The following is a 22,210-nucleotide window of genomic DNA, read 5'->3' as shown; positions in this document are numbered from 1 at the left end:
CAACTGGTTACCTCAAAGTGATACCTTTTATAAGCATATGTTTTAAATGCCTCATATTGCATGAAGAACACCTTTGCTTTTACTCAAGAGTCATTTCAAGTTCCAATGCATGGTCTTTCATAAATGTTGTGTTACCCTCCTTTGTCTGGACTGCCACACAAAGCTGTCAAAGCTGTGCAGCTACCCACACACGGATCAGGGATACAGCCAGTCCCATCAGGACGTGTACAGTTGTCTGGGCTGCTAATCACCCTCAAAGCTCCCACTGACATCCCTGGGAGCTGATGGAAATAAGGCGTTCCCGGAAGGGGCTAAAAACTTGTAGAGTTCTTCTCTTTGTTCTCAGGCACAGCAAACAAAACCAGTGTGCATGTACAACGTAAGAGCAAGCTATTCAAGGGGGTGATAAAGAATATTTTGTTATTCTTGATGAAAAAAAGACTAGCTGCCGTTATTGAACCTGATCAGCTGGTTTGTATCTGTGCTGGCTTCAGTGATTTTAATAAATCTACACAGATTAATGTCCAGTGAGAACCCATTTTCAAAATCACAAAGTTATTAAAAACAGGGTGGATGAACAAAATTACCTTTATAACTTTCTGCTGCCAAAAGTCTATATTGCTAAAATTATATTTCGTGGGTCTCCCAGTATTTTGGTTTGCCTTCTTGAGCAGAAAGTCCATTTTGGATATAAAGAATTCAGCTCAAGGTGAGTTTCTGCTGCTTTATGTACATTGGACAGTAGCTTTTTAATTAAAATAAGGTTACTTGCAAAGCAAATTGCATGAGTAAGAACATGAGATGTTAATCTTCTAGATTTTAATGTGAAACACCACTGGCTTGGGGGAAGGGACTTTCACCCTTCCTTACAACCTTCAGCCATGGCTGTTCAAGTTCCTCGGTTTGCTAGAAATTAGGTCATTTAAATACAGAATAGGAAACTTCAAAATTACTCAAATACAGTTGTTAAACAGAACTGTAAGCTTTTTTTCACTGATGTTCGAGTGATATTAATTGAACCTTCCCCCAAGTATAAAGAGAATATAAATTATTGACAAAAGGAGTATTCTAAATTGTTACAATTCTAAATATATTACTACACTAACTCTGAAAAATGACCTCTAAGTTTCCATTTCTGCCTCTCAGTTGGCTTTACTTTGATAGATATGTTAGTATCTCCCTCTAGTGGTTTTCTGAGTAATAATATTGATTATTACACCCTCCAGTGTACAGGGTCACGAATTTTATTCTCTGTAGATCAGCAGTTCTCTGGCATACATGTCACTAGCACAGCAGTGCACACTCTCACACCATTAAATGCAACACAGTCTAAAATGCCAAGGCTTTCGTTATGAACCCCAGAGTCTGCACCAGGTCAACATGCAGGACTTCATGTATCCATCTATTTCATTACAAGAAAAAAAACCACCTTCTGCTGTAATTAGGCAATGAATATGTTTAGGTTGCAAAAAATTAAAAAGTAAACATATGATTTTACTGAATTCCTAGTTTAACCAAATTGTTGCACACTATTACCTTTCATTATTGGCACTTGCTTTCATTTGAATGCAGTGAAAACTCCTTACTCTTCTCAATAGCAACACTTACTCTTACACAGAGCACTCATCCTTGCTGTCCCTAAGTACAGCTTTATTTTCACAGGTCTTATAGTCTCTTCTAATTACTTTGCAACTTTATTTGTCTCTGTGAGACAAATAGAAAGCATTCTTCTTCTGTTTCATTTTAACAGGGACAGGGGAAAAATGTTTTGAAGGGAATGACACTGACTCAGTTGGTACATGCGCACTCTCAAAGAGCCAACAATGTAAACCCAACAGGTTCCCATGTCTTTGTATTGGCTATGGGAGAGACCCTTGTGTTCTGTAATTGTGATTTATAAGGCTCCAGACAGGGTTTTTTCATATTTAATTTCCCTTAATATTGCAATAGTAATTTGCTCCAGATTGTTGCTTTTGGGACTCACTTCATTCTGTTTTCTTTTGTATGTTTAGTAAGTAAAAAAGTCTGCTAATTTTTTAAGCCAAGAACAAAACAAAAAATTAGAGAAAGTAACTGACCATCCACACCACATGAAAACTTGCAGAAAAATGAAGATAGGAGCGGACGTCATGGCAGAGGCACGACTCGTTGTGCATATAGGCTGATCCTATTAATAACGGGCAAAGTAGCAAGTAGAGGAAAGGAAAGAAAACACAGAAAAAAAGACATACAAGATGAGATATCATGCAGATTGCTGGCAGTTAGCAGAGTTAATGTGAAAGCATCCACCCAAGAGCAAGAGATTCACAGCAAATTTTGCAAATAAACTTAATCAAAACAATCCATTGTTACAAAACACAGGACTTACACACTGATTAGCACATCAAGCTAGTGAGCAAGAGTTGTACTTTCACACACAATCTGATCAGGAGGGTTTGGAATATTTACAATGGCTAAATAGCTCTTGGATGTTTTTTCAACTTTGTTTAATCTTTGTTTGCCGGTAGGAAGACTTCCTTTTTAAAATAAAATTTGGTTACTAGAAAAATGCATTGAATACCAATGGTCTGGACTTTCTAAACATTACTGACATCTCAGTAATCGTGCCTCATTAAAGAAAAGCAGAAAATATACTGGAACAAAACTTGGTATACAGCAGTTATAGCCAACTAACTGCACTAGGTTTGGACAAACTTTCCTTTGCAGAAATGGGATGAGGCATTACAAATGCATTTTAAAAATATTTGTTTTACATAATGGCAGATTCTTCCCTGTTCAGTACTTTTTGTCCTGAAATTTATTCTGAACAATTTGAATTCAACATATTCTCTTTCATACAGCATTTTGAAAGGTAAGACAGAGAGTATATTCAATATAATATATATATGTGCACAGTTATTTTTCTCCTTCAAAACTGTAATGCATACAGTACAGGGAGTACTAAACAGCATAGTTTTGCTGATTTCAGTAAAGCAATGCACTTTTATACCTGTTAAGAATGTGACCTAAGGTCAATACACATTTGCAGAATTTCTAAGAGGAACAACAACCTAAACCAGATATAATGTTTTTAATCACTTAACAACACCTTAAATAATATTTGGAAATACTAATATAAAAATACTACTTCTAAGCCAGGATTATCATCTATTTGTGAAAGCCATAGAAGAACTGAATTTCACAGCACCATACAGAGACCATTAGTTTTATGCTCGCTGATGGGGGTTTTTTTAGTGGGAATCATGTGTGAAAGTGCAATGGTTATAGGAAAGGCAGATAAGAAAGCAGCTGTTAATTTTATGTTAATCATGGGATACTTGAAATAGAGTGGCTATGGTCTACAGCGAACAGTATGTTTGGTGATAGATAGGTTACCAGGCACCAAGGTACATTTAAACATAGTTTTCACCGCTTTTCTAAAACAGCTCTACAATTGTTTTTAAAGATAGTCCTAAAGTCTTACAAGTTCCATTTTACCTGTTTGGCTTCATCAAAACAGACATCAGGACCCTTTCTGTATCTAGGTTGTTTGACCATTTCACAAGGATTTGGCCCTTCATCTGTTTCTCTGGTTAAGGAGCATGACTGTTTTTTGTGCATCGTACATTGGCAGGATTAACATTCTGTTTTTACTTTCACGGGAGAAGAGAAGTTTTATGCTAATTCTGTACTGTAATACACATCAATACTTACAGTTCCTTGGTTACATTAAAGAAAACCAAATCAACCCAACCTTCCAGATAAATAGAAATCAAATACCTCCCCCCTTTTTTTTTTTACACTGCTTTAATCAAGAAAATAAACATCCTGCATGATTTTTTAGAACCAGTACTTCCAGAACCGTACACAAAATAAAAATAAAAGCTGAGGTTTTTGAAGATTTTCTGTATTGCTTTATTACCATTGCATAAACATTACAGAAAATATTTGATAAAGTAGTAAACTTTCAATGGTGCAGATTGGTTATAGTTTATGTTACCATTGAGTTATTCTGCTAAAATAAAGATACACAGTAAAAGCAAGGAAGCCTGTTTGGAAAAGTAATGCTATATACAGGCTGAAAATTGCAGTGAAGGCCTATAAGAACTACTGGGTTTATTATGTGTACACCTATATTACCCTAAATATCATAGACAAAATCATCCCACTGTAGGCTTTGATAGTAAATGACAGAAAACCTAATCAGACCTCATTAGCATTTCAGTGATGAAGGGAGACAGAGAAAACGCTGTCCAAACTAACAGCGGAACAGCAGGATAGAAATGGGAGCAGTGACATGCTATTAATTAGCTAACTGTAAACGTGAGGTAATGCTTTAGCTTACGTCTCTGAAATCTGTAATTACTGATATGTAAGTGTAAATACTACACTTCACATTTGCTACAGGCTAACAAGGGACACAAGTCATTGCAGCATACTTGAAAGGCATGGATATGGTAAACTGCAAACCCATCTTCTGTTGAAGCCTGCTTACATCACCATTCAGTATGTTAAGCTTTTTTTATTCCACTGTTGGTAGTACACACACTAAAGCTAAGCTACAGTGTTTTAAAAAAATTGAGCACCAAAACTTTACTTATCTTAGTATCTCTAACTTCTACTTGAAGCAATCCTATTCATGCACTACTGTGGAGTACTACAGCAGCTTCAGTGCAATGAGTGGAGATGTCCAATGGAAGAGAAGGCAAGAGGATGGGGAATTCAGTTCTACAGATCTACATCTGTCTTCATTCAGATGTTATCAGACTCACCTCCCCTTTCCTCTGCCGGCGCCCAGCTAAAAGGGAAGTCGAAACATAGAAATATTCTAAAAGACCATGTGCACAAGCAAAGCTGTACCAGCCAGAAGGAAGCAGAGTCTAATAATAACCATCTGAATAGCACCCAAAGGTCATTCTGTCTGCTTCTGTGATGTTATGCTACATCTGCATTTCACAATGTACCTTAGTTATAGAAAAGAGAGAATAGCTTAGTACTGCATAGTTGGAACAAAAATAAAATAGTTCATTTAGTCAATATAAGCCCACCCAGCTGCTCTGGCTGTCATTTGAGGTCATTTACTGCTTTCTAGAAGGTTTGGGCCCCACAGGGAAATGCAAGTCTTGTGCCCATTTCCCATCAAACGTGCTTCATTTTCTATAGTGAGTGCTGTCTATAAATTCAGACAGTGGCAACAGTTAATCAAACTGTCATGGACTGGAGCCAATTAGAATATTAGGCTGTGTTTACATAGTTCTGTGATGACATGGATATTGCTTCCACCCCAATGCAACTTCCTTTTCAGCCCAAGCGTAGATGGAATTCCAGTTTTATTAATGTGGCAATGAATGCATTGCTTGTGCCAAAGAAACACAGTCATATCCACCACCATCTGCTTTTCTTTCAGGAATGGGAGAGGCTGTCTCAACTAACTTCCTGACATGGACAAAGGTATTACTAATTGTTTTCCATATTCTCTCATAATAATCCAAATTACGATTTGTTTTACCATCTCTGGCATGCTATCCTCAAGCATATATAGCAGAGAAAAACTGGGGTGAATTTCTCCTGGCCTAGAACATGTGTATTTCCACCACCATCACCTGCGGGTATCTACTGGAGTGAACAGGCTAAAGGCATAGAGACTGGCATGAAGGTGTTGTAAATTAGAACAACCTTTCACATGCTTGTAATTTTAATGCATGTGTTGCAACAACTCTGCTTAGCGTGTATGCCACCTATGTCTCCAGCCAGCTCTGAAGAAATTCTATGCTAGCAGCTGGATAAACTCTAGCCTTTGATGGTTAAAGCAGTTTCCACAAGAAGTAAGCAGTTCTCATTGGCACTGAGCACACACTAAAGTACCTCCATCGCTTCACCTCAGTGTTGCAGGCATCAGTGCAGCATTCCCACTTTTCATGACCAAACACTCTTGTCCTAGTGTCACCCTTTTTTATTATTTCTCTAGACAGACATACCCTTGTCTTTTCTAAAGGCTGAACAAACCCAGGACTCTCCGTCTCCCCTTGCCTGTCCTGTGCTCCAGATGCCAGCCACCTTGGTGGCCCTCCATTGGACTTCCTCCAGTTTGTCAGTGTGGTACTGGGGAGCCCCAGACTGTACACAGCACTCCAGATGTGGTCTCACCAGTGCAGAAGAGATGGGACGGATCAATTCTCCTAACCTGCTCACTACACTCTTGCTAACATAGCCCAGGATGTGACTGGCCCTCTTTACTGCAAGGCACAGCACTAACTGATGTTCAACTTCTTGTCCATCATGATCCTCAGGTCCTTTTCTGCAAAGCTGTTTCTAGTCACTCCGCACCCAGCCCGTCCAGCTGCATGTCATTATTCTGTCCTAGTTCCAAGACTTTGCATCTGCCTTTTGGAAACTTCATTAAGTTCCTGTGAGCCCATTTCTGTTTAGGTCCTCACAAATAACAGCTTTGCTCTCTACCTCAATGACTGCTGCCTCAGATGACTTGTGATATCATCCACAAATATCTGCTGCTTCAAGTACTCCAGTGGCAACCATACTTCTAATATATACATGAACAGGCCATTTTTTTCCAAATATATTCCAGTATACCATAGCCAAAAATCAATCCACACTACTAAATAACATGGTTTTAAAGGATACCCGGCTTCTCTGCTTGCATCAGTGGCTTTGGGTCACAGGAGCGGCACAGCAGTTGGCTGTCACTAATAATGAATACTAGATTGGTGTTTGAAATCTTCTCTGCGTGATAAAGTCTGGAAAAAAAGCCAACAAAAACCTGTGTTTAAATGAAGCAAGGAAATCCGTATTTGAGAAGGACACACAGTATTGGAATAAAAGTAATCCAACTTCACAGATTCAGTCTGCCTGCTACTGTTTATCTTTTCCATTAACAAACAGCAAGAAACATTTATAACAAATTTTGTAGTCTTTTCAACATTTCCATGGTTCCTCCTTTCAACTGGACTTATTAGTGGAAAAAATGGAAAAGAGCATAAAATGACTTTAATTGAGTTAATAGCTAGCTCTGTGCTGCTACAACAGTAGTTGTACTGAGAAATAAAATCAGTTCAGCATCAATTCTTCCCCTAACAATACCGAGAAACCTCCCAACCACAAAAACAAACAAACAAACCCCCAACACATAAACCTGTCTGTAAGAAGGATGGGAAAGAAGTTTAGGGTATGTATGCTGTGTATTGGATGTGTATTTGTTGTATTTTTATGTACCTATAATACCATAAAAGGCCTTTGAGCTAGTAGGGTCATTTTCAATTTATAAATAATTGAATATGCAGCATTATACGTTTAAGCTATAGATACTACACTTCATGCCTTAGATACTAAATGTAAGGATATTTCTGGAATTTTCAAGGATAATTTTCATGTACAGTTTAAATTTACTGGAAAGGCAGACAGATCTTCAAAAAAACAGAGAAAAAAAATCTTAATATTTCTTAGTCCTTAATAAAATACATTCTACCTGTCGCAGAGAGGTAAATTCAGGACAATCTAACAAGTTAATTGCTTTTAGTGGATTCTAAATACATTTTCATACACATATAAGCTAATAAGCAAGCCTTTTCATATAGGTGGTTACCACCCTACATAAGCAGAGTTTTACTACTTAGGTGTGAATTGATCGGATTATTTCTGAAATTCCACAGATGATGAGTTTGTACCAGTGATTGGGTACAATAAGAGGACAAAATACCCGTTAATTAAATAAATGATGTTGTGATTACATATCTGGTTGTTTTAACCAGCTTAAATTGTCCTTTCATACTCATTCCCACACTGTGGCACTATTTTTGCAATGTTAGCATAATATTTTCTGTAGTCTTTCAGTAAACTGAACTAAAGAACTCTTCTGAAAACTCTCCAGATTAAAAAAAAACACAACCAAAAACCAAACAAAAAACCCTACAAAACCAAAAACAAAACCAAAAAAACCAGCTTAATGAGTTCTCTGCACAACCAGGTACCGCACAAACACATACTAGCAATATGGAGGAAGAAGTATGGAAATGGGAAAAAAATGTCTGCGTGTTTTGGCTGTATTCACCGTTCTCCAATGTCCTCTGTCTTTCTTTCCTGGCTTGAAATATTGTCTTCAAGGAGTCTGAAATCTGACTGTTAATTATAACTTTTAAGACACTTTCAGAAACTCCTAATGTATGCAAACTTTCAACCCAGCAGGCTTTTGTATGAAACGCAGAACTAGATCCAAGTTGCTATGTTTCTGAAGTATCCAATTTTTTTAACATAACATTAAACATCATCTTGAATAGGCACAGGGAGCCTGAAGAATAATTCTTTTAATCACAAAACAAAACAGCATGGCTTGCTTAACAAGACCCACAGCTCTTAAATCATGAGCACTATTGACTAGAAGGTAAATTGGAAGATAAATTGCATAATCTTCTTGACCATCAAAAATTCCAATACATAACCAGATTAAAGAAAATAATGTCCTGAATATTGCAGAATACCTTTAAGTTCACATAATAAATTAAAAGAAAACAAATTGTAACAGAGAGAGAAATACAGTTTTCATGGAGCATATACAAACTATAAAACAAAAATTGGACTAAAATATTTCTATAATTCTTTAATTATTACCATTAAAATTCATTGTAAACAAATACAAAGAGAATGCAATTTATCATTTTACTGCCTATAAACTTCTCTGTCTTGCTTATGTAAGTGTGGTGTAATTAATCCAAAATATATTTTTTGTTCTTATAATAGTGTCATTATTTTTTGTAAAATATCCCAAAATTATTATTTATATTGAAGAAATTTTACCTGGAGCAGTTTATACAGTCTACAATCCCACCAAAGGATTTATCATCATTTTCAAAGAAATACTGAGTTTGCTCAGTGATACAGCTTGTTTTAGGCAGGGCAGCGTTGAAATCATCATCTTCCATATCAGCTGACAGAAAGAAGAAAATAAATAAATAAACAATGACATTTTTAAGTCACAGATGCAATGGGGAGATCCAAATATGGCCCCCAGCCTAGATTCTTACCTTCTACTTCACTCAAAGTTGACTCTCTAACATTCTCTTGACTTACCTGCTTCAAGGAAACGTGGAAAAGTCAAGCTCAAAAACAGCTGCTGTAAGATAGACCTGAACACAGAAAGACAATATATATTTGTTAAAGGCTCTTTGTCTTCTTTGTATTTTCATGGATCCTTAAAAACTACTCCAATAAGAGTTATTAACAACAAAATCATCACAACTTGTTATGCTTTTGCCAGTTACTAAAGCTGTGTTTCTTTAAACCTTACAGTTTGACTCTGGTTTTCTTTTCACACTTTCTCCCAAGTCTTCTTTCACACCAGTCTTTTATTCTGCTCTTGAGATTTGCTATCATTTGTGGCCATAACTCACATAATGGAAATGTTATCATGCCATCCATGTCCTCTTTATACATTTGCAGGAGGTGGAAGAGGCACATTGGGTTCCTCTAACACTTCAACCAACCAGAGCTCCTTTTGAACACACTCAGGGAAAATGCTCCTGAATGAGATACTTTACACTGATTAAGGTTCATTAAATTGCTGAGAAGGAGATGAACTCTGGAATACTACAAGTATATTATAAAAATAATTACTGTAGCAGTTGACTTTTAAAATCAACTCTGTTCCTGCTCTTGAGGTATGGAATATATTTTCCTCCTAGATGCTGCCAAAACACTTAGGCTTAAAGAGCTCCATTTATTTAAAATTATTTTTCTTCACTCATGATCATATTTTTCCTATTTTATTTACTTGAAGCAAGTACTGGCTTGCCACACACACGGCCCCTTCTCCTCTACCAACCTGTCAAAACAGGAATTGCAACAGGCACCTTTCTTCACTCCCTGCTTCTGCTTAAACCTCCCTAAGTTGTAGTTTCCTGTCATCATGTTTGAGGTTTGCTTCTACCTACAAAATGACCTGATCCCTCCTCATCTCATTCTCTTCTAACACCTGTTCTGCAGAGAGAAGGGGCTCTCTAACTTCATTCAACCTCCAAGATTTTTTCCTTTTCTCCTTATCCAGTGTGATCCATGTGTAAAGAAACTGAATCTGCCTGTCACCTTTCCAGGGGAGGCATCGCCTGAAGGAGCTCTGGAATCGCATGCACAGCTTTGTGCCTTGAATGGTCAGATGGATAGCACACCAACTGTCATGGACGAGAAGACACCTGATGCCATTTAACAGCGATGCAATTTGCTGACAGAAAATAGTAATCCTTCGTAAGGGCTTACCACAGAATTTACAGGGAACTGAGTGAAAAAGGCAGCCTGGGAAAACTGTAAAATCTTCTGAGTTAAAAGAGCATGAAGGAGAAACGATACCTACTCTCTTAACTAAATGCCGATGTATCCCATATACATTTTGAAAATTATCACTCACACCTTTATCCCACAAAGTTGCCTGAAACATTATAGTTTTCTTTAATAACCTGGTTTCTCTTATTTCCCTGCATTTGCTTTTGCCAGGTGCCTCACTGAATCTGGTTTTGGTCAGCCCTTTTCACTCTGCTTGCTTAATGGCCTTCTCTGCCTGCTTCTGACCTAGATTCCATTAAAAACATGTCCATAGAAAGTACTTTCATGTGGTGCTTTCAAGTTAAACATCACACAAAATAAACCTCAGGTCTAAATTGAGTCCAGACCACTGAGTCTGATTTGAACACTGATAAACTAAAGTTTCTCTGTTTGATTAGAGCTCAAGTTTCTTTTCTGGATTATTGCCCATCTCCAGTTTTTGAGGTTTGCTGTTGTCCAAGAAAACCAAGACTTTTGCTGTTGCTGTTAACAAAATGTAACCAACAATAAAACCCAACATACAACCTTCATAGTGCTATCCGTGAGAAAATTACTATATGTTTGTTCAGCTGCTATACATTTTAACTCTTAGCTTCATAAAGTGGGTATTTTATTCCAGCCTGATAATTATTATGAAAAAATAAGCATCATGAAACTTCAGAAAAGGAACAGTCTCCAGGGGTGCAATTCACACCAATGCAAAAGTATCACACCAGTCCCAACTACTCATCCCAATGTGGTGCTGGAGGAAGTAGCCGATAGGGTTGTCTATCTATGTGGCTCTGAAATAGGTAAAATTATTTCTGTGGCTATTATTAATAATGCACAAACCAAAGTCAAAAGAAAAGAAAGCTCCTAAATGGATCTTTAGTTTTAAAAACATTTAGTTTTTATATCCAGTATTATGATTGTGAAAGATAAACCTAATTACTGGTACAATCCTGCCTCTCTCAAGGTCAATACCAAAACTCCACAACAGTCCAAATATACCAACTTTTCCCCTCGGCTATAGAAAATGCTAGGACAATGACTATAGAATTATCCAAAATGGTCTCTATATATTTGCTTCCTTGAAATAGTTCAGTAGTGCTTTTCACATTCCATTTCAAAGAACCAACTAATAATTATCATGAGAACCTTTAACTGAACTGTGCCATCAGATAACATATTGATTATCCTGCAGTCTGAAGCAAGACTTCTTTACATTTTGTAATAGAGAAGCTTCATGTGTTTTTGTAAAATGATTCACTGAAGAGCAAACACTGATTTTAAGACTTCTTGCTAGAAACAGGGAAAGATGATATTCTGAAATACGGAACCAAGTGATCAATAATTCTAAATGTAATGATTTCATCTTCACACCTGTCAATCAGACTTAGACCATTAATCCCAACTCTACTTCCTGAAGCTGATTTTGTAGAGTTAGAACACACAATCAGAAAACCTGGCAAGAGTAGTTTTGAATTCAACTGTTGACAGAACAGAGTTTTCCAAGGAGTTTGGAGACATCGTTAAGAATTTTCACCATAAGAAACTGCAGAAATAAAGGGTTCAGAGCAGTTTTATGGGGGAGGAAAAAAAGACCGAAGAGTCTCAACCTACTGAATAATTCTAGTTTGGACATACAGATTTCCTACACACTTGTACTTACCAGGCAGCTGCCGAAGCCCACCATCCTAGATGCAAAATATCTGTTATCGTAGGCTAGGAAAAAAACAACAGAGATTATGTTATTTGTACAGACACCTGCAGACTTTTAAGGGAATGTCAGTCACTGCTCAAGGGACTACTGACCACATAAGCAGAACGAAGTCCAGCTCCTTGCTTGGGTTCTTCTTCGGGATCGCAGACCGATTGATAGTCATACGACTTGTTGAAGGCATACAGGGACATGTTAATCAGGTTTCGCATCAGGCCAGGATCAATTTCACCAAAGAATCTTCCAATCTGATGAGGGAGAATATATGGAGATAAGTTAAAGTATTTCCAAGTATTTTTCTCATAAAAAAATTGAACAGTTCTGACTTTTTTTCCCTGCCACTATTTTTTCCTTTACACAACTCATCCAGTCTTGCTGCTTACGTATTTTCTTTGTTTGACTATTTCCCTCCCAAAAGCTTGTTTGGAGAACACCAGTTAGACAGCAAATGCACTATCAATGAGACCACCCTGCTTGGGGAAGAACAAGAGGAATATGAGAAAGAAGGTGTGTGGATGCTATACGACTTGCCCTTACCATCATAGGGCCATCAGCAGCCTACCAGCCTAAGCGCAGAGCACAAAGAACACAACTCGGTAGAGGTCTGGCTTCTTGAGCCACAAATAAGACTGTGAAAAAGACTAACAAAATAACTGGAATTTCTGATATGGAAAATTTTTTGTGATTCAGAAATGTTTTTCTATTTCTGACCCATTCTTTCAAACTCTGATGGTACGATATATATAAATAAAAGAAAGATTATAATCTTAGGGTGAGCTGAGAGTGAAATGCTATTTTTTTTCCTCATAAAACTTCTCGCTAATGTGTTTCATGTACTGTACTTAAAAATATACATACCTGTTGTGTATATTCATCCCGATTTGACATCAAAAGAAATCCACCATCGTCAAGGATTACACAGTCCACATGCTATTATAAGAAAGTAAAATATGTTTTGCGGGAAGGATTTGTCAAGAGAACACTCTGTAAGAAACTATTTTTTATTCAACACTTCAGAAGTATCTTCAAATCTATGTGACTCAGGCTAAATCACAACCCCATAGCCAAGGGGCAATATTAAGCTATAATAAGTAGCATTATCAGTATTATAAAAGTTTGTACAGATCAAAGGCTTATTTGTGGCTTAATTTCATAAAAGTTGCTTTGTAATTTCTTATTTGCTCAATACTTTGCTAGCTCCAAGAGTGCTATATCCTTATTAAATCTGATTATAATTGAATCTCAACTCATAATAAGGGACTACAACTTCTCATATGCTTCAGCCATACTTAAAGTCCTTTTCCATTTGCAGCTTTTAATGGTAAAAGTCTTAAGGGCAGACTCTCAGCTTGCTAGTCGTGCTTATTTTCACTTGCCAAGGACTGTAGTGGGTTTCTTCCAGGTGTCAGGTGCAGGGCTGGGAAGCCCACTGGTTCCCTATGCTTTGCACTTTGTATAAGATCCTTGCAGTCAGAGATCGGAGAGATAGCAGTGAGGCCAAATAGATAACCTCCCACAGTACCCTTTTTGCTGTAACTCCTGCATTTAATGAGCTTCACACTCCACAAAAGAACTCACAGAAGACCTGAGCAGCGAAAGCTTTTAAGCACATGGCAGAATCTGATACTGTGATAGCCCCTGAAGCTGTGCTCTCCTGCGTGCTAGCAGAGCTATGGGATCCCCGAATGCGGAATGGGCTGGGAACAGGGGAAAGGAGGATGACTAATGACTGTTGAAGGGCACATCATGTACTCTAGTGCTTGTCAGTTCGCATTTACCCTTCTCTAAGGTAGTCTTCTTCTAGATTTCTTTTTCTCAGATTTTTTTTTATTATTATTATTCCCTTTCCTCAGGATTCACCTCTTGCTTACAAAGTTACCATTATCTTTTTCACACGTTTTTCTTCACATCATTCTCTATTGCTCTTACTGTATTGTGGTTTTTTTCTTCCCTCTCGTTCTCATAACCTCATTGCAATCATTCTTGAACAACCACTTCACCTGACTTTTATACCCTCTTTCACTCCTTCCCCTCCTAATCGTCATCTCTTTCTCAAGACACAAATGACTAAGTTCTGTTTTCTGTAAAATTAATCCTCAAATATTAATGACAGAATAGTTGTCTTAGATAAATCTAGAGAGAATGAGTGAATTTTCATAATCTGCCAGATATTCATAAACTGAACATATTCTTACCATACTGTTTCTCTCACAGCCACAGATTTCACTGTTGCACTAAAAAATAGAAGTACAGTAATCATCACAAAAATGTTTCAGAAGAAACTGTATTTTGCAGTGACATTAATCAATCAAGACAAGAACAAGTGATTTGATTTTCAATATCTGTATATTAATCAAAATTAATTTTGAGTGTGCGTCATTTATCACAAATATCTCTGTGAACAACCTGTATTCAGTAATTATCAACAACACGGTCTCTACTGTTTTCACAAAGTCTCTGGTACATCTCCCTTTTTAAGAATGCTCAATATATTAGAGAGAAATAGTTTGGGGGATTTGTCAGGATGTTAGTGTTGGGAATATAAACTAAAAGAGGAAGAACATGTGCATTTCCATGTATTTGGAGTATGGAAAGAAAACCCCGAAAACGTGCTGCCAAGTATCTTTTTTGATCATGAAAGGCTTCACCAGTCTCAAAGCATGGGAATCGCATGTGATAAAGGAAGCCCACCATCTCCAGTTAGCTTTCATGGCTGTGATTACTAACGTGTTTTTCTCTTTTTCTTGCAATATGTGTATACATTCACACATAACTGTCTCCTTGCATTATGTCCTGAGCAAAACAACTACCAGAGAACGCTGCAGTCATTCATCTCAAATTAATTCTGAGATATTCCTCTTTATTTCTCTTTTTCAGGTATGTATTTTTGTCCTTAACTTAAATGTTCTGACATTTAGGCAATGCATTTGCCTATCCATTGAGCTACAGCTCTAATATCTACAACGGCCAGACACTGTTATCAATTCCCTTAATATACAACCAACCAAGCAAACATTGCCTCATCCAGTTGTTCCATAATTGTCTTCATTTTGTGCCTCTCCTTTCCCAATGTACTATTAATTCCTTAGTTTTTCCTTCCATTTAGCTTTTCCTCCTTCCCATTTACACCTAAGCGTTAGACATAAGGAATGAAAGCATTAAACACCTATTTCATTAAGTTCTGCTAAAATGATGTGATGTTGGTTGTAATATAAATCCTTACGGTTCACTTCTTACCCATCCTCTGTATTAAATAAAAATAGATTCACCAATTCTTTTGCAGATTTTATTCACTGCTACAGCATAATCTTAGTAGGGAGCCTACTGGCTGGAATATGTAATTTTTCTTTGTCTTTACCCATGTTCTACAATTATGAAAGCAAGACACGTACAAAATACAGCCTATTTCAACATAGATTTATTTTGTGCATTTGGATGATTTAAATACCACAACTACTTGGCAACTACGCATCAGTGCGACTCTGGCACAAAGAGCTATTAGACCTATTTGCATCTGAAGCTTTGAGAAATGCAAATAAAGTTCAAAAAAGACTTGGTCAATTGCTTACCAGGCTCTTGATTGTGGTTTTTGTGAAATTTTCCATCCAGCTGGTTGCGTCAATTTTTATTCCAACAACTAACAAGAGATACATGAAAGACTCTTTTAGTAAAATTAAAAAAAAAAAAAGGTAACTGTAGAATCCTAAAAAAAAGGGAAAAAGTATAATAACAACTGAATTATTAAACTGGAAAAGGATAAAATATGAGTTTTGCTCAGTTGTCTGACCAAGATCCTTCATGAGACTAATAAATTAAGCACTCTTACTCAAACACAACCAGATCTTTGGCTTGATTTCCACTAGGAAGATTAAAACAGTCTCAGAAAAAAGAATGTTATATAAAGTGAAGTTCCTTTGAAATCTCAATTAAATTTCTAATTCACTGTTGAGCAACAACCAAATAACTAATATATTTAGAGTTTGAGCATCACTCTATCTTACCTGCTGGTTTCAGAAGCTTCCCATTAATTGTTATTTCCACAGCCTTGCTTACCATAATACCTGTTTCATAGCTATTGGCACCACTTTCTGAGAGTATAGAAGGGGAAAAAGAAAAAAAAAAAAGGTTAGGGTGGTACAAAAGCCTCATCATCTGAAACAGAAATTAATGATTATTCAAATACCCAGAATGATTCAGAAAAATCCTTATTCAAAAGCACTGGCCCAGCTGTACCATGCATTTATCACCTGTAATAGCTCAGATCACCAATATCTGGATGACCAAGGAATACTTTTGTTTACTTTTCTTCATTCACTTTTTGTACATGGTTTCACTGCTTCATAAAGTTACTGTAGCCTTTTTTTTTTTCTGCAAACAGAGCCATGAATAGCTTTACACATGTGAGCAGCTCTGTTAAAACCAGGATCAGAGCCAAAGATCTTATCCTGCTGTCGTCTGTGTATTTTTCAATGCAGGGTATACCGACACCACTCACTAACCAACAATTACTTCTCTGATGGCCTTCAGCCTGTTTTCAACACTGCTTAGTATGAAAAAGCAAGTTAAAAGTACATTCCCTGGAGCTCTTTGATGAACAACAAAGGCTTCAGGGAATTTAGTTAATTAGCTTGTTAATATTTTATTTAAAAAAGATGCAATAAGTAAGTATGAAATAACAGCAATAAAAGATTCCGTATGTTTAAGAGAGGAGTATGCCATTTGCGGTAGCATCTGCTTTTAGACGAGCTTGGCAAGGTTAATACTGCTCACATCAGTAATGAGCACTTGCTGTTGTGCATATATAGGTTTTAAATATCACAGTATTTCAGACAAACTGGTTTTGGTGAATAACAGCAATTTGAAATAGAATTCAAAAGCAAAGTTTAAATTAAGCTGTGGTAGACAGAGCTGTGGACTCTGGACCCTTATCCCTGCTCCCCCAAGTTAGGTTTGGTGCTGAGGAAGTATACAGAACTCAGCTCAAATAAGGCTTCTTTAGGTAGTGTTATTATCCCTGAGTGCAATTTTCTTTCACTTCCTTTTAAAATAACTCTGCCAAAGCATCTCTGTAAAACAGTGTTTCAGCATAATAAATGAACACCAGTACTCTGCATGTTTTCAGCTTTGTTAATTCTGAGCATACAGGGCCACCAGAATCGATGACAAATGATGACGTCCCTTGTTCAGTGCCCTCATAGCTACCTTTTCCTTAATAATGGGTGATGTCCCAAGATTTTTTTCCTTATGAAGTGTCCCACTTGCACCCTTTGTCAGTGACCTCAACTGGTATGGGAAACTTCCACAAGTACACTTATATTGGACTAGCTAGCTCTGACATTTCAAAACTGTGATGACTTACTGTTGTAGTACGGAGCTGTGAAAATATAGTTGTCATTATCTAAACTCCGTTTATAGAAGCTGACTTCATAAGTTTCAGCATTTTCCAACCAATCTTCTCCTGCCCTAATCACAAAAAAATAGTGATCAAAAAAAGATAGTTAGCGTCTCATTAAAGGTGTGCTGCAGGGTTTTTTTTTTTAATGTTTCACAGTTGGAAATAATGTGAGATTCATTCATATAGTCCTCAGATTTTTTCAGCTTTCACTGGTTAACTGTCAGGTGTAATTATTGAAAAAAAACTTTGAAAAAAAAAGAAAATAGTATTCTTGGAACAACACGATCTTTTCTCATAATTTTTAGATATATTGAGACAAGTAAAACTGCAACACTACTTACAACAAAATATAAACAAACCTTTATAGCACGTTATCTCTTGAGAAATCATCCCGAAAGATTTTATATCATTAATAACACCTAAACAGAAAAGAAACTCGTTTGGGGAGTAAAATTAATTGCTGTTTTCCCATTTTGGAGAAACACAGAATAACCCAAGAAAACAGACACATTTGCCATTTACCAGTATATCCATATACTGGTGCCCTCACTATTCCCAGTCACTGATGGGGGTGTCTAGTTTATTATATGACCACCTTCACATTCCCATTTTGCCCTCTGGTAATGATACATTTTTCTCTCTTGAAGTCCCTGGACCATTTGGTCTGCTCTTATTAGTCTAAAAAAAAAAAATCGTCTAGTGCTTTACAGTATTTGCAGCCTGCCAGCCTGCCAAACAAATGAGTGCTTAGGAGTAATTAGGGATTAGCATGGCCCCACTACTACTACGAGGGCACTGCTTTTACTGCTACTCTACACTGATTAGAAACTTGGATTATACGGACCTGCTATGGAAATAACATTACAGATCAGTTTCAAGCAGGGGCACAGGTAAAATCAAAGAAAACCAAGACATTCTATCCATTTCATAGTTATCAGTACAGATTAGACTGTAGGAGAAGTTGTTTTTCATTCAATAAATCCATTATTTAATATTCCACCCTTTCAGGTTTCAAAATTATCATATTATACTACTTTATAATAATTGTTACCTTTTTGGGAACACTCTAGTAATTCCACCATCCGTAACAACAAATTGTGCAACAACACCATCACTGTAAACAAAAATAAGATTTAAAATTAAAACTGACTGAAATTCTCACAAGTTCCTATGTCAAGGGTTGCCATTTAAAGTGCATAACTGAATATCTATCCTGTGTAAATATTAGCTGTATATCTGTTTATACAAACACATGTATATTGTTTTATTATCAAACTTTGAAATGCATCCAAAAAAATCACAGTCAATAAAAAGAATACTTACAGAGACAGTTTACTCCAATAATTTTGGGCAAGTTCGTTTGTAAATCCTGCATCCAGCAAAACTCTAATGACCATATCAGTATTACCTATCAAAAGAGTTAAGACACTCATCTGAAACTATACGATATGGAGTTTCATTAAATGCCTAAAATGAAATTCTGAGTTGTCAAGATGCTACAGCCACAAAAATGAGGCTATGCCTATTAGACATACCAACTAACTTCAAAATACATCAAGCACTTACTGTTAAATAGATTGCTATGATACCGCTGACTTCACTTAAACTTTTCCTTCATTGTACCCTTAAAAACTATCTTTGTGTCATAGGAATAAACAAGGTGATAAGGATACAGGCCCCAGCTTTGCAAAGCCCCTATATCAAATTTGGAAATTAACCTATTTTTAAAGCATGTTTTCATTCAAACACTTTTTCATCTCAGGTGATGCAATGAAACAACACTTAATTCTTAGTTGTACTTACTCTTACATGCTACAAAAATGGAGATAATTCAACTACAGTATAAATATATTTAAATCAGTTAAGTCCCAGCCTCTCAGAAAAAAACTATTTGCCATCTGAAAATGGGTACAGGGAAATAAACCAGTTTTGAATTAATAGCTTAGATGGATATGTCATTTTTAAATATCTTTGAAAAGATCGCTTGAAGTCAGTGCTTCTCAAGCATCTTTTTCAGTACCACTTTGCAAGAGAAAGTTCTAGGAAGAATCAACAGAATTAAGCGTACACTTTAATACAGATTTTACCACTATGGAAAATAAAACAGGGCTAAGTTGGAGCTGAATAATGTAAAGGGAAAATCTGTCTCTTGGTCTTCAATGTCACACAGTAAATCAGTGTTGGTAAATCAGTTGTTCTGTGACTGGAACCCGCAGCTCTGAATTCTGCCAAACCCCAGCTGCTGAGCCTTGCTGAGGAGACTGAAAACTCCTTCTGAGGAAAAATAAAAATAAAACCCACCAACTTTTCTTCAGTTTTTCTCCATGGAGAGCCATGACATGCTCTGTGCTTTACACTAAGTCTCAGATTCTAGAAAACCGATATTGACCTTTTTTTAAAAAAATGCCCTAATTCAATCTGTTTTCACAAAACAGATCAATAGGGACATGTATTTGGGTACTGAAAAGCTTTGTAACCTTTAGCAAAAAGGCTTTTTCATAAAATCCACTGAAGCCTGAATGTGTGAGCATGCTATGCACAGAGCCAGCAGCTCTGACTGACCAGCAGGAAGCACTCTCTCATTTCATCTTAATACATTAATTTAATTCTCATTAGATATATTTACACGGCTTAGCTAGGTAAACCTGTTAAACTGCATTGAATGCCAAAGACTACCTTCCTTATTCACATACACAATGTCATAGTAGAGTATGTAATATGTTAGGGTACTGTTTTAAAAATATTTCTTCAGCTGGAAGTAATGACAAAACCCCATTAATTAACATAAGGACGAAATTTGGAGGGCCTTACTGCCTTCACGTTTTCCTAGAAATTAAATTGAAATTCTGCCTGACTATAAATATCAAAATATGTCTCCTAGAGTGATATTTAGCTCTGCTAATATAGACTCCTAACATTTTACTGCATGCATCTTTTGTTTGGGATCACCTTGCACTGCATGCACCTCCAAAAAGTGAGACTTGCTTACTTACATAAAGCGGATGTCTAAGGCAAGTAGGGTGAATTGCTCTTACTGTCCCCTTAGGAACAGCAGAGGTAGTTGTCTATCTTCCTGGCCAACTTCTAACAGGTTAAAGTTGGATGGGGTGAGTCAAACTATAAGGCATTAAACTTAGAGTGTATAGATTATTTCAATTTGGGGATTTTACTAGTTATTCCTTTTGAAAAACATTTTTAGCAGAGATGATTTCCATAGCCACTCTTTCCTTTAGTCAACACTGCTTACTTATTCAGGGGACTATTTTTAAAGTAACTTAATTACTAGAAAAAAGAAGGAAAAAAGTGAATTTTGTTGTGGATTCCAAAATGAAATATAGCAATAATTTGATAACATTTTGGCATAATTACTTACTAAGCCCTAGTGTATACTACAATATGACTAAATCTGTCCTCAATATTCACTTATATAACTAGTGAATATTAAACTAGAATTTTCATTTATTAACTGGTTTAATCATTTGAGGTGAATGCTTTCATTTCCAAGATTGAGTCGAGGGACTCAAGTAAAATCTCAGGCAGTCAGCAATGTGTCAATGAATAAAATCACTCTATTAAAAACAACAACAAACACCCACACATGCACACAAAAATAGCCTTTTGTGAGAAGATCTCACAACTAAGTGCACATTCCTTCAGTTACATGCTCGAGCAAAGAGATTCTTATTGAATTGATCAGTGACCCATGACAGCAACATGTTAAAAAGACTTGGGGAATGCAAGAGAAAAATAAAGTTTATTTCAACTGTTTATAAATTATTAATAATGCTAAACAGGCTTGTATGCATAAACAAACAAATCCAAACATTGAATTTTTCATGAGAACACCACTTTAATGCATTACTGATGGTTGGTTCAAAAGTGTAACTCCTCATTTATTCTAAACAGAGTTGAAGGCCCAATTTCACAGAATCACAGAATCACAGAATCATATAGGTTGGAAAAGACCTTTAAGATCATCGAGTCCAACCATAAACCTAACACTGCCAAAACCACCACTACACCATGTCTCTAAGCACCTCATCCAAACGTCCTTTAAATACCTCCAGGGATGGCGACTCAACCACTTCCCTGGGCAGTCTGTTCCAATGCTTGATAACCCTCTCGGTGAAGAAAAATTTCCTAATATCCAGTCTAAACCTCCCCTGGCGCAACTTGAGGCCATTTCCTCTTGTCCTATCACTTGTTATTTGGGAGAAGAGACCGACCCCCACCTCTCTACAACCTCCTTTCAGGTAATTGTAGAGAGCGATAAGGTCTCCCCTCAGCCTCCTTTTCTCCAGGCTAAACAGTCCCAGCTCCCTCAGCCGCTCCTCATAAGACTTCTGCTCCAGACCCTTCACCAGCTTCGTTGCCCTTCTCTGCACACGCTCCAGTACCTCAATATCCCTCTTGTAGTGGGGGGCCCAAAACTGAACACAGGATTCGAGGTGCGGCCTCACCAGTGCCGAGTACAGGGGCACAATCACTTCCCTAGTCCTGCTGGCCACACTATTTTTGATACAAGCCAGGATGCCATTGGCTTTCTTGGCCGCCTGGGCACACTGCTGGCTCATATTCAGGCGGCTGTCAACAAACACTCCCAGGTCCTTCTCTGCTGGGCAGCTTTCCAGCCACTCTTCCCCAAGCCTGTAGCGTTGCATGGGGTTGCTGTGGCCCAAGTGCAGGACCTTGCACTTGGCCTTGTTAAACCTCATACAATTCACCCCAGCCCATCGATCCAGCCTGTCCAGGTCCCTCTGCAGAGCCTGCCTACCCTCCAGCAGATCAACACGCCCACACAACTTGGTGTC

At 37.1% G+C, this 22,210-nt stretch overlaps 1 protein-coding gene across 3 annotated transcripts in view; it reads right to left on the bottom strand.

Annotated features, from left to right (window-relative positions):
- The window catches only part of CACNA2D1 (calcium voltage-gated channel auxiliary subunit alpha2delta 1), a 434,905-nt gene that overhangs the window by 5,957 nt on the left and 406,738 nt on the right, over positions 1-22,210 (bottom strand). For all 3 annotated transcript variants that reach the window (XM_075489919.1, XM_075489999.1, XM_075490084.1), the window contains 13 exons: positions 18,723-18,807; positions 18,451-18,513; positions 17,364-17,467; positions 16,006-16,092; positions 15,574-15,641; positions 14,200-14,238; positions 12,863-12,934; positions 12,100-12,252; positions 11,957-12,009; positions 9,061-9,116; positions 8,788-8,917; positions 6,622-6,734; positions 3,478-3,560 (listed from right to left, as the gene is read on the bottom strand). In XM_075489919.1, coding sequence (XP_075346034.1) covers positions 3,478-3,560; positions 6,622-6,734; positions 8,788-8,917; positions 9,061-9,116; positions 11,957-12,009; positions 12,100-12,252; positions 12,863-12,934; positions 14,200-14,238; positions 15,574-15,641; positions 16,006-16,092; positions 17,364-17,467; positions 18,451-18,513; positions 18,723-18,807 — 1,106 coding nt within the window. The remainder of the gene's footprint in view (positions 1-3,477; positions 3,561-6,621; positions 6,735-8,787; positions 8,918-9,060; positions 9,117-11,956; positions 12,010-12,099; positions 12,253-12,862; positions 12,935-14,199; positions 14,239-15,573; positions 15,642-16,005; positions 16,093-17,363; positions 17,468-18,450; positions 18,514-18,722; positions 18,808-22,210) is intronic.

This window comes from Mycteria americana, chromosome 1 (genome assembly GCF_035582795.1).
Source record: "Mycteria americana isolate JAX WOST 10 ecotype Jacksonville Zoo and Gardens chromosome 1, USCA_MyAme_1.0, whole genome shotgun sequence".
Taxonomy (NCBI): Eukaryota; Metazoa; Chordata; class Aves; order Ciconiiformes; family Ciconiidae; genus Mycteria; species Mycteria americana.
The sequence above is the reverse complement of the archived record's forward strand: the minus strand, read 5'-3'. Positions and strand labels throughout refer to the sequence as shown.